This window comes from Gorilla gorilla, chromosome 9, assembly GCF_029281585.2.
Source record: "Gorilla gorilla gorilla isolate KB3781 chromosome 9, NHGRI_mGorGor1-v2.1_pri, whole genome shotgun sequence".
Lineage (NCBI taxonomy): Eukaryota > Metazoa > Chordata > Mammalia > Primates > Hominidae > Gorilla > Gorilla gorilla.
In genome coordinates this window covers 10,031,926-10,049,054 of record NC_073233.2, presented here as the reverse complement: position 1 = coordinate 10,049,054, position 17,129 = coordinate 10,031,926, and the positions used below count along the sequence as shown (strand labels likewise).

Here is a 17,129-nt window from a genome sequence, read left to right as displayed (position 1 = left end):
ATAGACAAGCAAAGAAAGCGGTTTCTTGAGATGGAATCTACTCCTGGTGAAGATGCTGTGAACATTGTTGAAATGCCAGCAAAGGATATGGAATATTACTTAAGCTTAGTTTATAAAGCAGCAGCTGGGTTTGAGAGAACTGACTTCAGTTATCTTATTTTAAGAAATTAGCATAGCCATCACAACCTTCAGCAGGCAACACCCTGATCAGTCAGCAGCCATCAGCATCAAGGAAAGACCCTCCACCACCAGAAAGATGACTTGCTGAAGGCTCAAGTGATTAACATTTTTAGCAATAAAATATTTTTAAATTAAGGTATGTATATTGGTTTTTTAGACGTAATGCTGTTGCACACTTAATAAGTGACAGTGGTATAGTGTAAACATAACTTTTATATGCACTGGAAAACCAAAAAATTTGTGATTTTATTGTGATACCTGCTTTATTTTGGTGGTCTGAAATGAAACCCACAGTATCTCTGAGGTATGCCTGTATGTGCTTTTAATTCTGAAGTCCAGCCAACATTATTTCTCCTTCCTTTCTGTCTTCCTGCCATGTCTTCTGTACTTTTGGAAACTATGCACTTGTGCAGACATTGTGCTCAATACTTTGTTTCTTCAGATGCCATCATTAATGAGAACTATGACTACCTGAAGGGGTTCTTGGAAGACCTGGCACCTCCAGAGCGCAGCAGCCTAATTCAGGATTGGGAAACATCTGGGCTTGTTTACCTGGACTATATTAGAGTCATTGAAATGCTCCGCCATATACAGCAGGTACCTGAGATCCTGAAACTGCTGCCTGATTTTCCTTTTCTCAGGCCCTTAAATCTTCAGATACCTCACAAGGCCTTAGTGTACACTTCAGAACGCATTGACAGAGATAGCACTGTCAAAGCAGGCATCTTGCTGAGGCTCATTTGATATAACCGTTTTTGACAGCTATATCGAAACTTAAAAATGCTATTTTATGTTGATTACCAACTAGTATGCAATAGACATTCCTGAGGCTTGTCCATAGACAGTCTCTTCCCCTTGTTCAGTCCTAGTTTGAGTGAGAAGCCCAAAGATGAGAGATAAAGTAAGAATGGAGATTTGGTGAGGATAGCTGTTTTACACATCATTTGGCATGTTTTAAAATTGCAAATATGGGTTTTAAAGTCAATGTCTTCGGTCAGTTTTTTTTTGGAAACAGAGTCTTGCTCTGTCATCCAGGCTGGAGTGCAGTGCTGTGATCGTGGCTCACTGCAACCTCTGCCTCCCAGTCTTAAGTGAGTCTCATGCCCCAGCCTCCCAAGTAGCTGGGAGTATAGGGTGTGTGCCACCACACCCAGCTAACTTTTGTATTTTTAGTAGAGATAGTGTTTCACCACATTGGCCAGGCTGGTCTTGAATTCCTGGCCTCAAGTGATCGGCCCACCTTGGCCTCCCAAATTGCTGGGATTACAGGCATGAGCTACCGCACGCCTGCACGCAGCCTTAAGGTCAGTCTTTGTAGTCGTAAAATGAGTCTCCACTGCTTGCTTATGGTGCAAAAACCAAACTCATTATAATAAATATAGGATTCAAGTCCTTTTAGAGGCTTTTACCTTTCCTGCCTTACTCCTACCACTCTTATTCCACGTTCCAGCCTTGCTAGCCTGCTGTACTCACACTAAATTACTTCTGGTGTTTCTAACAAACCATATTATGTTCCACACTACCTAGCACACTTAAACTCATCCTTTTAAGATCTAGGTTGCTGTTACCCCTACTTCTCCCTGCTTTTCCCCAGAGATAATTAATTGCACTTTCTTACTACCGAGATACTTAGTCCATTATTCTACTAGTGCACCTGTCAGACCATATGGTAGTTACTTATTCATATTTCCAGGTTGCTATAAGCCCCTTTTGGGAAGGTCTTTTACGGTTACAGGCAATAGAGTGTAGAGGTTAACAGCTCAAGTTCTGGAAGCAGACTTACAGATTCAATTCATGGCTTCCAAATTCACTGGCTATGTAATCTTGAGCAAGTTAACTACCTCCTTTGTCTCTCGTCTGAAAGAAAAAGGTGGGTGGGGTAGACAGTAGTACAGATTATAGCTCATATCTGACAAATTTTCACAAAGATTAAACAAAATCTACATGAAGTGTTTTACATAGTACCTTTCATGTACTAAATGCCTTTTTTTTTTTTTTTTTTTTTTTTTGAGGCAGAGTTTTACTCTGTCACCCAGGCTGGAGGGCAGTGGCACAATCTCAGCTCACTGCATCTCCCAGCTTCAAACAATTCTCCTGCCTCAGCCTCCCCAGTAGCTGGGATTACAGGTGTGTGCCACCACAGCCAGCTTTGTGTGTGTGTGTGTGTGTGTGTGTGTGTGTGTGTGTGTGTGTATTTTAGTAGAGACAGGGTTTCACCATGTTGGCCAGGCTGGTCTCAAACTCCTGACCTCGGCCTCTACTAAATGCTTAATAATTGTTGTCTATTATTATCCTCATCAAAGTTCCAACTCTAGTACAGTGCCTGGCACATAATAGACATAATTCAATGTTTGCTGTACTTTTAGTATGAATCAAGAGCATCATTTCTAAATAATCACTTGAAGAAACCACTTTCTCATTGAATATTGAGTAATTCATTCACACAACCTATTATGGAGAACTCACTGTATGCCAAGCACTGTAGTGGGTTTGGGGAATATAAAGGTAAACAGTATGTGTTCTGCCCTTACCAAAATAATGATTTTGTGGGGGAGATATATACAAGTAAAGCAGCAATTACTATAGCTTGATAAGTATGGGGATTAAGCAAAGGGTACTATCAATGTGCCAGCATATAGCTGGATGTGGTGGTGCATGACTGTAATCCTAGTACTTTGGGAGGCTGAGGCAGGAGGATTGCTTGAGACCAGCCTGAGCAACATAGTGAGACCCCCCTTCTCCCAAAAAAAAAAAAAAAAAAAACCTATGTTACATAAAACCTCTCTAGTATTATCTTGTTCTGCTTCTTCTCCTTACCCTACATGTCACCATGTAAATCTCCTTTGAATTCCCACCTTTGGGAGTTTTAGCTGTCTTCTCTTTGCCTGGAAAGCTGAGCTCTCTCCTTGTTATTCAGGTCTCAATTTAAATATGACCTCCTTAAAGAAGCCTCTCTTGGTCCTCCAGTCTCAAGTAGCTATCCAGTTTCTCTCTGCCACATCCACCTGTTTAAATTATCTACATGGCTTGTGGTTTTTCAGGATTTATTACTGTTTTGTGTTTTCTTATTTATTTTCTGTCAGTTTCATGAGAGCAAATAACCTGTCTTGCTCTTAATCCTCCTGCCCCCTGCACACAGCTTTTTTGGTGTTTTTAGAAAAGGCTATAAACTTGGAGTCAGGGGACCTAAATTAAATGTTGGTTCTGGCTGCATTTTTTACTTCCTTGTGTGCTCTTTAGAAGTCATATCATCTCTCTGAACCCAATTTATCTTGATTTTTGGTGCTGTGTTATTAAAGCTTGCTGTATAGTTCGGGATCTCAAGACTTTTCCTAGTCCAAGGCTAGGTAACTGTGTTACCTTCCTCTTGGCTATTACTGCATAATTAGTGCCTTGTCCTCCACTAGATGGTGGTGGCTTGGCCCCGTGTCATCATCTTGTATTTTCCCCTCCCTCACCTCACTGTTGTTTCAAGGTTTTGTGTAGAGTCTATAGGTGGGATTGGAGTGATAGGAACTCCCCTTGGATTAATTGGCTTCTCTGCTTCTTTGTAGGTGGATTGCTCAGGTAATGACCTGGAGCAGTTACACATCAAAGTGACTTCACTGTGCAGTCGGATAGAGCAGATTCAGTGTTACAGTGCTAAAGATCGCCTGGCTCAGTCAGGTAAGCCTCTAACCTCCTCACTCTTTCTGCCTTCTTGCTTCCTGTTTTTATGATTATTACACCCCACCCTCAGTGCCTACCACCCTTCTCCAGACCCATGCTCAGTGCTTGACTCTAGTTTTTCTCTCTAGACATGGCCAAACGTGTAGCCAACCTGCTGCGCGTGGTGCTGAGTCTGCATCATCCTCCTGATAGAACCTCCGACTCAACACCAGACCCTCAGCGAGTCCCTTTGCGCCTCTTGGCTCCCCACATTGGCCGGCTTCCCATGCCTGAGGACTATGCCATGGACGAACTGCGCAGCCTTACCCAGTCCTATCTGCGAGAACTGGCTGTTGGGAGCCTGTGAGCCCCAGGCACTTTGCATCACAGTCACATGCCCATTCCCACTCACTACGCAGAGGTTCCCTGCCTTGTTTGGATTGGCACTGTTTGCCATTCTCTGGGTTGGCTGTGGCATCTACCCTCCCTCCCTGCTGCCAGAAGCAGCATCCTCCACTTGTTCAGGGCTTTTCTTAATACTGAACGTAGCATAAGGGCTTCTGGAACCCAGAAGAGGAGACAGTTTACCATCCTCAAGATCATTCAGTGTTTTTCCTTTAAAAAAATGGTCAATAAAGCTCTTTTGGCAGAATCCCCCAAAGAACCAGGGTATTCTTTTTTCATCCCTAGCCATGCTGGATCTTGTGACCCTCCATGCCAACCAGCTACCCTACTCCTACCCTGGCCCTTTTATACTAGGACTCCTTAGGAGGAGTGAGACAGGTGATAATGGATCCTTAACAGATGAACTATCCACAGAAGGAAGAGGGATCTGTCTCTTAAGTAATTGGTTAGTTAACACTGAATTTTGGAGGCAAAGGAGGGCTGGCCTGAGTTAGGAAACAAAACGGGATCTTTCTGACACACTTAGGGCAGAAGTGAATGCCTGTCACGGAGGGATTGATCTTCAGGGCTGTTTTTGTTCCTGCCTTTAGTGTTCCATGAACACCATACCTTTGCTACTACTATGTGCAGGAGCCCTTGGTCACATGTGACATGTCTGTGGGAAGCTCCCAGAGTTTGGTTTGGTCCCTGGTTTTCAGTCTTGCTGAGACTCTGTCTGGATTTGCCTGCAGAGTTTGGATAAAAAATGGCAGGTTGGGTAACCCTCCGTGTTCATCCCATGTTAGCTCCAAAGCATTTCCCACCCTCCATCTACCCCTTCCAGAAGCAAAAACAAACCATGACTGAGGCAGGCATGGAGTTGGGCGTTAGGGGCAGGCAGAGGGCCTTTGCTACACTGCTGACAGCTATAGGGAGCCCCAGGTAATGGCATGAGATAGCTGGTGTTAGGGCTATCTCAGGCAATATGGCCACACCTGGGTCTTTATGCATGAAGATTATGTAAAGGTTTTTATTAAAATATATATATATGTATAAATAAATGATCTAGATATTTTCCTCTTTTTCTGAAGCTACTTTCTTAAAAAATAAATAAATAAAATGTTTATAGCATTCCTGGTATTGGCTTTCCCTTTGTATTTTTGAGCCTTCTTACCCTGAGGATCTTTATGGTGGCCTTGTTTGATTTAGCCTGTTTTTGAATTTGCCTTCTAAATGGAGACAGGCCATGGGCTAAAGAGAACAATTTGGTGCTAAACTGAAAGATAGATTAGCCCAAAGGCTAGATTTATAAGGGGAAATTTAGGGGCAAGGGAGTTGATTATTGATTAATACTGATTGCTGTACATATATTTATGCACATAGATTCCCGGGTCTCAAATTGCCCAATAGAATATACCATTCAAAGCCTCCTCGCTCTTCTACTATAGTGGTTTTGTTTTTAAACCTTGAGTGACGCTTCACCTTTCTAAATCAGATTCCCTTTTGTAAAGGGGATAATGATTGCTGATGTTACTTCACACAGGGCTATTTTCAAGAGGAATCAACTGGGTAGCATGAGTACTATTCCAGATCTTATTTTGATCTGTCAAGCTGAAGATGTGAGCAAATTCCAATTAAGATTAGACCAAAGACTTCTGAGACTTTCAGGAATTCAGGGATGAGAAAGCAGAGTGGGTCAGCTCTGTTGTCTGGAACTTCCGTTTAACTTAGATGCCTCAGGACAAGGGTTACTCAGCTGGAATCCCCTCCACTACTGACTCACTATGTGAACCTGAGTGAGTCACAAAACATAGTTGGACTTCCAGCAAAGAACACCTGACCTGGTTTCCTTACCAGAGGAATGTTTCAAAAAGTGAGTATGCTATAGAAATGGTTAGCTCTTAGCAGTGTTCGGAATTGTGGGCCAGGAGTGGTGGCTCACACCTGTAATCCCAGCACTTTGGGAGACCAAGGTGGGAGGATCGTTTGAGGCCAGGAGTTCAAGACCACCCCAGGCTACATGACAAGACTCTGTCTCTAAAAAAAATAAAATTAGTTGGGCATGGTGGTGTGTGTGCATAGTCCCAGCTACTCAAGAGGCCTAAGCAAGAGGATTGCTTGAGCCTAGGAGCTGAAGGCTGCAGCGAGCCATGATTGTGCCACTGCACTCCAGCCTGGGCAACAGAGCAAGAAAAAAAAGGTTCTCAATCAAAGGTTTATCATAGAAGCCATGTTGTGCATAAAAGAGAATATCAACTTCCAGTTCAAGATAAGGGTGATGAACAATCTCTTCTTTTTTTTTTTTTTTTTTTTGAGACAGAGTCTCGGTCTGTCCCCCAGACTGGAGTGCAGTGGGGCACGATCTGCAAGCTCCACCTCCCGGGTTCATGCCATTCTCCTTCCTCAGCCTCCCAAGTAGTTAGGACCACAGGCACCCGCCACCATGCCCAACTAATTTTTTTTTTGTATTTTCAGTTGAGACGGGGTTTCACCGTGTTAGCCAGGATGGTCTCGATCTCCTGACCTCGTGATAAGCCTGCCTCGGCCTCCCAAAGTGCTGGGATTACAGACGTGAGCCACCGCGCCCGGCCTGAACAATCTTCCACATCCCAAAATCCCGTTGAAATAGTAAAAAATGTTTTAATTTCAAAAAAAATTCTCAAAAACATAAAACAGGAACCAGTTACCTCAACATTCGATAGATCTGTGGAATCTACAACATTCAAATAACTGATTTTCTCAACAGAACCCAAAGTTAACAGAGGTCTGGAGAATTAAATATTGGAATAATTAAGCAAAGGCCTGCAGAGTATCTGCTCTTTTTAGATGTTTCATCTTTAGCTCAGTTTTGTTAATTTGTATTTCCAGAAAATTGTTCCAGATTTTTTGTTATTCAAATAACCAGTCCTTAGACGTATTAATCAATTTTACTGGAGTTCTGTATAATCTTAATTTCTGCTTTAAATGTTCATTTCTTAGGCTTTCCTAAGGATTTGTTAAACCTTGTATTGGTTGGGCACGATGGCTCACGCCTGTAATCCCAGCACCTCGGGAGGCTGAGGAGGGAGAATCCCTTGAGCCCAGGAGTTTAAGACCAGCCTAGGCAACATAGGGAGACCTTGTCTCCTAAAAAATGAACAAAAATTAGCTGGGTGGTGTGCACCTTTAGTTCCAGCTATTCAGGAGGCTGAGGTGGCAGGATGGCTGTAGGGTATTTTGGTAGTTGTTCTTTAACAAGTTAAGGACAGTTCCCCTCTACTAGCTTGAATAAGTGAATGTTGGATTTCTGAGGCTTCAGTTTGAAATGATGTGAAACGCTTGTGTGTTAGGAAGGTGGTTGGAGATAAGCAGAGTACCTGGGAGAGGGGACGGGTGGAGAAAGTGCAGGGAATCACTGGCATATCCACGATGCCCAAAGTCATGGCTATGGATGTGATTGCCAGGGAAGTATGTGCTGCTGTTGGTCAGGCAACTGGTCAGCTTGAACAAAAATAATCAAAACTCTGTGCATGATAAATACCTGTGACCTGAGGATAGCCTGGCTACCTTACTGGGACCACAGTGTAAATATTGTTGATGACCTGTGTACCTGAGGCACCGTGCTAGACAGTGCCTTGCACTATCATGTTATCTGATTTAAATCCTTGCAGTTTTCAAGATGAGTACTGTTAATCCCATTACCAGATTGAGAGAACAGAAACCCGGAGAGTTTAAGTATCTTACCCAAGTGAGAGCGCTCATAAGACAGGGCCGAAAGTGACTGAATGCTTGCCCTCCTCTCCCACACTGCCCACAGTGTTTGGGCAAGGTGAAAAAACAGGCTCAGATGGGAATGACTGCAGGGAGTCTGAGGAGAGGATGTGGGCTCCATCTTCTGCTCCACTGGGTCATCTGGAGTGGCCTGAGGCTCAGCACTACTCCCACCAGGAGGGAAGGGCTCGCTTGACCCAAAGTGCCTAGCCTGGAGTGTCTAGTCCCGCACTGCAAGGAGAGCTGCAGGTCTAAGGCGAACCTCCACCTCCAGAATTCAGGCAATGGTGGCTAAGATGAGAGGACAGTTATCCATCCACTGACCCTGGCCCCTCACACTCTTAAGCCCTGGTTTTCCACATACCCTGACCCAGCATACCTGTACTCTCCAACACCCGAGGATGGGCCTGAGCTGAGTCTGTGTGCTGCTTTACAGAGTTTGAATAATTCAAGCCCCAGAGGCCCGAGGTATCAGTTTCCGTTGCTCTGTTGTCATAGGCACGGTGTAATTAAGCTAATGAAAGGGCAAAGAGGGAGGGGCTGCGGTCCTGTGCCTCGGACGACTCTGGGCTGATCAAGGGAGGAGTCCCTGGTCCCTGTTCTGCTGAGAGAGCAGCAGGCCCATCTAGAGTCCAGGTGTGGGGAATGGAAGAAGGAAGGAATGAGGGATGAAACAGAAGTAGGAGAAAGGGAGAGAGAGTGGAAAGAGGCGGGCAGGGGACGATCAGAGTCAGGGAGGCAGAGAGACCCAAGAAAGTTACAGACGGAAAGAGAAGGAAGCAGAAACAGAGTGAAAGGCAAAGCAGGTGGGGAGCATAGGAAAGGGCAGAGGCAGAGGCCAGAAGAGGCAAGGACCAGCAGAGAAGAAGAAAGACCAAGTACTAAAATCCAGGGGCAGGCACAAATTGGAGGGTCAGAAGACTGGAGGGGCTGCAGGGCTCCCTGGAGGGTGGCTGGACCCACCAGAGATCTGTCTTACTTCTGACTTCTAGGTACTGTCCACACCATCCTTGCCAGCTGGGCCTAATTTTGCCCTAGGTCTGGCCAGGAGGCCTCACATCCAGAGACCTGCCCCCACTCTTGCAGTGCCAGGGCCATGGGGCTCCGGAGCCACCACCTCAGCCTGGGCCTTCTGCTTCTGTTTCTACTCCCTGCAGGTATGAAGCTCAGTACACCAGCCCTGGCCTCTCCTGATGGTGCTACTATTCCTGTTCTCCCAAAATCCCTTTCCATGTAGTCTCTCTTGTGTTTCTCCTCAGTACCTGTTCTGAGAACAAGCTCTCTATTAGGGGAGTGTGGAGGAGAGGGGTGCTGAAGTGCGTGAGAGGAGACTTGCCTGGCTAGGGTGGAAACAATGAGCGGGGAGCTTCCAGAGACAGGGCTGGGAAAATCAGAGGGGCCAGATGTTGAAGGGCCTGCCGGCCAGGCCAGGTCTTTCTCCTGCAGATGATGGGGAGCACTGAAAGGTTTCAGCAGCATACTAGCCTGGTCAGATGTGCATGCTTAAAAGCGTGGTCTATGGGCATGGGAGGGGTAGAAGAAGGTGAGCCTTTGGGGAAAGGGAGACAGTGAAGGGAGGGCCCTGACCTGGAGGGGAGAGGGTAGACTCAAGACGATGTTTCGCAAAATCTGGAGGATTTGAATGATCTGACAGGATCTGGAGATTAACTGGATTCCCCAAGGAGGAGGCAGCAGAGGGAGAAGGGAGGGATAATTCCCAGATTTCCAACTGAGGTCACTGTTGCAGCTGAGGGCATGCTATTTGCTGAGATAGGGAACATGGGATAGGAAGCAGGTTTCAGAGCATGGAGGGAAGAAGCGAGTTCATATTTTGGACCCTCAGAGTTGAAGGTGCCTGTGGGAAACTCAGGAGTGGACTGTACTCTATTGGGGTCTGGAGCTCAGGAGAAAAATCTGGGATGAAGAAAAAGAAGGGAGCCAAGGACAGGATTCGTGGGAACAATGTTTAGGTCAGGGATTGAGGAAAATGTGTGTCAGTAAAGCCTGGGGAAGTGTGTTTTCAGAGTGAGGGAGTGTTCCATCGCATCAGAAGTTTTGAAGAAACCAGCTTGAGATGGAGAAGTGGAAACAGGTTTGAGAGATACTGGAGGGGGCAGAGCAGTGGGGTTCAGAATCCCTGGGTGAAAGTCTGGACTCTTGTGGCTTATTTGGGTCCCTCTAGCATTTGTGGAGAGGCAGGCAGACTCCAGGTCCTTGAAAAGGGAAGGGTGGAGGAGAAATTTGTCAGCCTGGCGCCAGAAGATAGTACCAGTTCACTCCATGGCCTTTACCTCATGTGTCCCTGCAGGCAGGCCAGGGAGGAACTAGAGCCACAGCTAGAGCAAGAGAAGGCAGACACCAGGAGGACACTCATAAGGACAGGGCCCCAGCCCTGGGAGTGGAGGGTGTGAGCAGAGGCCCTGGGACTAGGGCCTGGGATGGACAACCCTCCTTACTGACCCTCCAGAGTGCCTGGGAGCTGAGGGCCGGCTGGCTCTCAAGCTGTTCCGTGACCTCTTTGCCAACTACACAAGTGCCCTGAGACCTGTGGCAGACACAGACCAGACTCTGAATGTGACCCTGGAGGTGACACTGTCCCAGATCATCGACATGGTGCGTTGTGGTGGTGGTACAGCTGTGGAGTCTTACCTGTCACAGTGTCAAGAAATGAAGGGGTGAGAGACTGGGGTTATTCTCCATGGAATTCCTTTTCTGTAAATGTTAATATTAACAAAGGTAGCAGTTACAAACTGTTGGGTACTGACTGTTGGGTACTGAGTATTGGGTGCCTACCTTGTGCCCAACATTTTGTTCACCTGAACTTACTGAATCCCTGCTAAGCAGGGATTCTCACCCCATATTACTGCTGAGGAAACAGGGGCAAAAAAGAGAAGAGCCCACTAAGGTCACATGGCAAGGTCAGGTCTGGGTGGGAACTGGACGGTATGGACAAGTCAGGTTTGTGGGTGCTGACCAGAGCCCTGCAGGGGAGTGTGCACAGGCAGGACAGGATATGCATATACATGTCCACATCTCTGCCATTCCCTGCCCCCACTAGGATGAACGGAACCAGGTGCTGACCCTGTATCTGTGGATACGGCAGGAGTGGACAGATGCCTACCTACGATGGGACCCCAATGCCTATGGTGGCCTGGATGCCATCCGCATCCCCAGCAGTCTTGTGTGGCGGCCAGACATCGTACTCTATAACAAGTACTGCCTATCTGGGCCCCTCCCTCTCTCTTACCCCTCTCTAGACTTGCCCTTAGCTGTGGGGGTGTAGTGATCCCCTCTCCCTACCACATAACCTGGTTGCCACGCTGCCCTGGAAGCTTTTCCCCAGGACCCTTCTAAGCTGCCAGGCACTCAGCCCCTCCATGGCACCCCCACTTTAGGCTATCCCAGGCCAGCCCAGGCTGAACGTCTCCTCGGAACCTACTGTGTGGTCCAGGGCAGATGTCTGAATCACAAGGGCCTCTCTAGGGCACACTTTCAGCTCTAAGTCTCTCAGGGCTCCCCCAAGAGCCTGTCTAAGGGTCTCTTTCCTCCAAGACATAGCCCTCTGGAACACTGCTTTATGTCTCCTTGACCAGTTCCGTGTCTCCCAGCCAGCACATAGCTCTGCATATTTTCTCTGGGGCCCTTCTACAAGTTTTGCAGATGTCCCCCAAGGGAAGTCACTGTGTGTCCCGGAGCTACCTCTGGGTTCTGCAGAGGCCTTTTTATACATCCTCTGGCTACGTCTGTGTCCCTTCTGGGCCCTTCAGGCGCCACCCCTTCCAGGCCTTGAAAGGCAGCGGGTCTCTCTAGGTGCACTCCACCCTCTGTGTTGCTTTGTTCTGAAAACAAGAATCAAATTAACGAAAAAAAAACAAGCACAAGTTTATTTATTTATTTGAGACACAGTCTCGCTCTGTCGCCCAGGCTGGAGTGCAGTGGCGCTATCTCGGCTCACTGCAAGCTCCGCCTCCTGGGTTCACGCAATTCTCCTGCCTCAACCTCCCAAGTAACTGGGACTGCAGGCGCCCACCACCACGCCCAGCTAGTTTTTTGTATTTTTAGTAGAGACGAGGTTTCACCGTGTTAGCCAGGGTGGTCTCGATCTCCTGACCTCGTGATCCGCCCACCTCAGCCTCCCAAAGTGCTGGGATTACAGGCGTGAGCCACCGCACCCGGCCACAAGCAGAAGTTTATTAATCTGCTGTACCCATCATGGGAGAGGCCTTAGTTCAAAAGTAGTTCTCTCTGAAGGCAGTGACTTAGGGGCCTTGCTTAAATAGAAATTCAAGAAAGAGCCAGTAAGTTATAAATAGTGGCAAGACAAAGGACAGCCACCTTTAAAAGGCGGGAAAACGTGGAAAGAGGGTAAAATCTGTTTCCAGATTCCTCTGGCACCTACTGGTGCCCTTTGGATAAGCAAGTGCTGACTCCAGCAAGGAAGGGCTGATGTCCTGCCATCAGGCCAGCAGACGCTGGGGCCAGGTGCTCCCCTGCGTCGTGAGTGTCTCGAACTTAATGAGCCTCAATATTCTGGGGAGAAGTTTTGGTTTCTTTCAGCCCCTGGGGGTCTGCCCTGGGCTCCCGGCCTCCGGGGCTGCTCCCCAGGCTGGACAGCCTAGGTGAGCCCTGCCCCGCCTGCCCCCAGAGCCGACGCGCAGCCTCCAGGTTCCGCCAGCACCAACGTGGTCCTGCGCCACGATGGCGCCGTGCGCTGGGACGCGCCGGCCATCACGCGCAGCTCGTGCCACGTGGATGTAGCAGCCTTCCCGTTCGACGCCCAGCACTGCGGCCTGACGTTCGGCTCCTGGACTCACGGCGGGCACCAACTGGATGTGCGGCCGCGCGGCGCTGCAGCCAGCCTGGCGGACTTCGTGGAGAACGTGGAGTGGCGCGTGCTGGGAATGCCGGCGCGGCGGCGCGTGCTCACCTACGGCTGCTGCTCCGAGCCCTACCCCGACGTCACCTTCACGCTGCTGCTGCGCCGCCGTGCCGCCGCCTACGTGTGCAACCTGCTGCTGCCCTGCGTGCTCATCTCGCTGCTTGCGCCGCTCGCCTTCCACCTGCCTGCCGACTCAGGCGAGAAGGTGTCGCTGGGCGTCACCGTGCTGCTGGCGCTCACCGTCTTCCAGTTGCTGCTGGCCGAGAGCATGCCACCGGCCGAAAGCGTGCCGCTCATCGGTGAGCAGCGTGGGCGTGGGGGGACCTGACGATGCGCTGGGGTCCCCCCAGGGCGGGGCCGCGACAGGGCCTGGGTCTGCGGAACGGCCCCACTTCAGAAACTGAGAGGGGGGCGTCCTGGGAACGTGCCCTCATTTTAAGACTGAGGGGAAAGGATTAGCTCCTTCCAGGGAGAACACCCCTCACGACTTGGCCCTTGATGATGGAACATCAGTATCCCCAGATCCTAATAATAGGCAAAATCTGTCGACTGCTTGCTGTGTGCCAGGCACTCCCCTAAGCACTTGACCTTTATTAACTCAGGTAAGCATCACCACAAACCTAGGAAGTAGGTCCTCTGGGTATCCCATTTGTACAAAAAGGATTCGTATCTTGCCCCAGCTCATGCCCGTCGTTATTTGAGAGCGGGACTGTCCTGGATTGTGTATGAGTGCAGCCTCCAGCAGTGAGGGGAGCAATTAGAGAGCAGTAGCTTCTGATGACCCACGTGTAGGAATGAAGGATGGGGAGAACTCGGCCCTTACCTCCTTCCTGCTTCCATCCATGGGGCTTGGAGGGTCTGGAGAGCTTCATGGTGGGCTTATTTCCATTTGTGCAGAGGTGGCTGGGAAGCTCAGGATCCACAGGCTTTTGTTTTGAGTCAATTGGCTTTCTCTCTCTCTTGCAGGGAAGTACTACATGGCCACTATGACCATGGTCACATTCTCAACAGCACTCACCATCCTTATCATGAACCTGCATTACTGTGGTCCCAGTGCCCGCCCAGTGCCAGCCTGGGCTAGGGCCCTCCTGCTGGGACACCTGGCACGGGGTCTGTGCGTGCAGGAAAGAGGGGAGCCCTGTGGGCAGTCCAGGCCACCTGAGTTATCTCCTAGCCCCCAGTCGCCTGAAGGAGGGGCTGGCCCCCCAGCGGGCCCTTGCCACGAGCCACGATGTCTGTGCCGCCAGGAAGCCCTACTGCACCACGTAGCCACCATTGCCAATACCTTCCGCAGCCACCGAGCTGCCCAGCGCTGCCATGAGGACTGGAAGCGCCTGGCCCGTGTGATGGACCGCTTCTTCCTGGGCATCTTCTTCTCCATGGCCCTGGTCATGAGCCTCCTGGTGCTGGTGCAGGCCCTGTGAGGGCTGGGACTAAGTCACAGGGATCTGCTGCAGCCACAGCTCCTCCAGAAAGGGACAGCCACGGCCAAGTGGTTGCTGGTCTTTGGGCCAGCCAGTCTCTTCCCCACTGCTCCTAAGATCCTGGGACACTTGACTTCACAATCCACAAGGAAGCACTCATTGTCTACACACCCTAACTAAAGGAAGTCCAGAGCCTGCCACTCCCCTAATTCCAAAAAAAATGAGGAACTCTACAAAGGCCAAGATCTGTCTTGGAGGGACAGAATTGTTTGTGCTGGGTATTAGAGCTCTCAGTGGGGAGCACATGGGTTATAGTGAGAAACTGAACTGAACTGCTGCATTTCCTGTCTTCCTTCCTAGGTGGCTGCTTTGCAGGGCTTTGGCTCTTACCTTTCCCTGCTGAGGGGCTCAGGGAAAAGGGTCGGGGATTCTCAGTCGAGTTTCCAGAGCAGGAGGCCCTACAGACATTTGGCCCCAAATCCCTGACTCAATAAAGTAAGCGTGTACCTAGCCCTCCTCGATGCCCTGTGTTACCCATGAGGTCTGTGGTAGTGGAAGCTGGGGGTCCAGGTCTGTCTGTACTTCAGGTCTGTCTCATGGCTGCTGGCGCAAGTCCAAGTTCAAAGCCTGAGAACCTGAAGTTCTAATGTCCAGTGGTAAGAGAAGGATGTCCCAGCTCCAGGAAAGAGTGTGAATTTGCCTTTCCCTTACTTTTTTGTCCTCTCCATGCCCTCCCACATTGAGAGTGGAACTTGCCACTGAGTCCACCAACTCACACGCCAATCTCCTGCTGCAAACCCTCACAGACACATCCAGAAATAATGCTTTCCCAGCTGTCTGGGTATTGCTGGTGTCCATGGTGGTGGGTTATCAGAACTTATTAATGTCACTGTCACTAAAGTTGGTATATAATTCCCCACTGCTAAATTTGACTAGCTTTAAAAAAAAAAGAACTTAGGCAACCTAGGGAGACCCTGTCTCTACAAAAAACACAAAAATTAGTCAGGTGTGGTGGCACATATCTGTAGTCCCAGCTACTTGGGAGGCTGAGGTGGGAGGATCTCTTGAAACCAGGAGTTTGAGGCTACAGTGAGCCGTGATGAGAGGAGCCTCAGGACTCATGGATTAGAGCAGAAGTTACATCTGTGCTGACAAGAGAATGGAATTTGACCGAGGTGCCGATGGAGGACTAGAGCTCTCTCTCCCGTCTCTCCTTCTCTCTGTGTGCTGGAGTTAGGCACTGTCCACCCCATTCCCACACACGGACATTGAGAGCTTGACAGTGTCCAAGGCAGGGGCAGTGCAGGGACCAGCCATTCACAGGTATTTGTTCCTTTCTGAGTTTCACACATTTCCTGGCACCATCTCTGTGCCTCCGACCCAGTCCCTTCCCTCAGGAAGCTCATGGTCTGATGTGGCAGACAGACATGGACATGTGGTGGTATAGGGAAGCATCCAGGGCTCTGTGGGAGCGTAGAGACAGGGTCACTACCCCAGCCAGGTGGGAGAGGTCACAGAAGGCTTCCTGGAGGAGTGAACAGAAGCTTTCCAGATGGACACGTGAGGCATCTGAGTAACACTAGCAGGTATCACGGCCAAGCGCTTTCCTCTCCAGTCACCCCCCAAATCAGCTGAAGCCCTTCTATCGCCAGGTTAGTTGCTGCCTGTCTTGAAGTACCCCCCACACCGCCGGCCCAACCCTTTATTCAGAGTCTTACTCCTACAGCCCTGGGTAAGGTTCAGTCCGCAAATTGTCTCCTGTTTTTCCACCAGCCGGTCTGGCAGCTACCAGAGAAGGTCCCAGAGTTCCCTGCAGATGGGGTTGCCAGGAATCTTGGTTACACTGAAAGCACACATGGCCAACATCCTCAGGATGGGCAGAGGCAGCAGGCGAGGCTGTCCCGTGTCTCATGCATCAAAGGAGGCCTGGACCGCCTGGAAAGGCCCTCACCACGAGGAACCAGAGCAGCAGCAGCAAAGACCAGACTGCAGAGAGGGGGCTCTGACCCATGGCTGCAGGGAAAACAGGCAGAGAGGTTGGGGGAGAGAGAGAGAAAAAGGTATTTAGGAGCACAGGAGCAAAAGTGGGGACATGCAGATACAAGGTGGAGAGATTGGCAGAGTGAGCTGGACAGACTGATACACAAAACTGCCACGGGCAACAGAGATGAAGATCAAGTTTAGGGAGGAGCTGGTCCAATGGTAATGGGTTATCAGAACTTATTAACACCAGTGTCACTAAAGTTGATGTACAGTCCCCCCACTGCTAAATTTGACTGGCTTAAAAAATTTTAGGCAAACTGGGCAACATAGGGAGAACCCTTCTCTACAAAAAATACAAAAAGTAGCCAGGCGTAGTGGCATATATCTGTAGTCCAAGCTACTTGGGAGGCTGAGGTGGGAGGATCACTTGAGCCCAAGAGTTTGAGGCTACAGTGAGCTGTGGTGGTGCCACTGCACTCCAACCTGGGTGACAGACTGAGACCATGTCTCAAAAAAAATTTTTTTAATAAAGAATTTAGGAAGGTAGACAGAGATGAGACCAATTAGAGTCCCAGTTTCTCTTCCAGAGGTCATTGGGTTTAACTTAACTGCCTTCTATTGCCACAAATAAGGTGCTGCAGAGTGGGATGAAACATGGATTTCAGATCAGAGTGGGATCTGCTGTGGCTGAACTTGGCTCCTCTACCCAAACCCTGGTAGGAGAGGTGCGGAGTGGACTAGAAGGAGAAATCCTAAACTTTTCCAGTGTCTGGAATTACATAATCAGAACTCAAAGATGCCTGGGTTGGAAGCTGGAAACCTGGCTTCTTGTCCTGGCTCTGCCATAAACTCACTGTCACCTTGAGCAAATAATTTGTCTC

The 17,129-nt window shown here is 49.2% G+C and overlaps 3 protein-coding genes across 17 annotated transcripts in view; 2 read left to right on the top strand and 1 right to left on the bottom strand.

The window, feature by feature from the left end:
• The window catches only part of NUP98 (nucleoporin 98 and 96 precursor), a 119,988-nt gene extending 114,645 nt beyond the window's left edge, over positions 1–5,343 (top strand). For all 13 annotated transcript variants that reach the window (XM_004050483.5, XM_019036762.4, XM_055355210.2 and 10 more), the window contains 3 exons: positions 623–777; positions 3,735–3,846; positions 3,978–5,343. In XM_004050483.5, the coding sequence (XP_004050531.5) occupies positions 623–777; positions 3,735–3,846; positions 3,978–4,195 (485 nt within the window). In that variant the 3' untranslated portion in view covers positions 4,196–5,343. The remainder of the gene's footprint in view (positions 1–622; positions 778–3,734; positions 3,847–3,977) is intronic.
• Positions 5,344–5,352: 9 nt separating this feature from the next.
• CHRNA10 (cholinergic receptor nicotinic alpha 10 subunit) lies at positions 5,353–14,784 on the top strand. 2 transcript variants are annotated; one of them, XM_004050496.5, is made up of 5 exons: positions 5,353–9,119; positions 10,430–10,575; positions 11,021–11,175; positions 12,608–13,140; positions 13,808–14,784. In XM_004050496.5, exons 1-5 carry the CDS (start codon positions 9,059–9,061, stop codon positions 14,263–14,265), a joined length of 1,353 nt encoding a protein of 450 aa, XP_004050544.1. In that variant the 5' UTR covers positions 5,353–9,058; the 3' UTR covers positions 14,266–14,784. The 2 variants fall into 2 exon arrangements, with proteins under 2 accessions (XP_004050544.1, XP_063566978.1); XM_063710908.1 differs by lacking the exon at positions 5,353–9,119 and having other exon boundaries at positions 9,148–10,637; positions 11,021–13,140.
• Positions 13,397–17,129, bottom strand: part of ART1 (ADP-ribosyltransferase 1) — a 20,789-nt gene continuing 17,056 nt past the window's right edge. The window contains exon 5 of one of the 2 annotated variants that reach the window (XM_004050482.5): positions 13,397–16,278. In XM_004050482.5, the coding sequence (XP_004050530.1) occupies positions 16,181–16,278 (98 nt within the window). In that variant the 3' untranslated portion in view covers positions 13,397–16,180. The remainder of the gene's footprint in view (positions 16,279–17,129) is intronic. The other variant, XM_063710907.1, reaches the window with a different exon arrangement.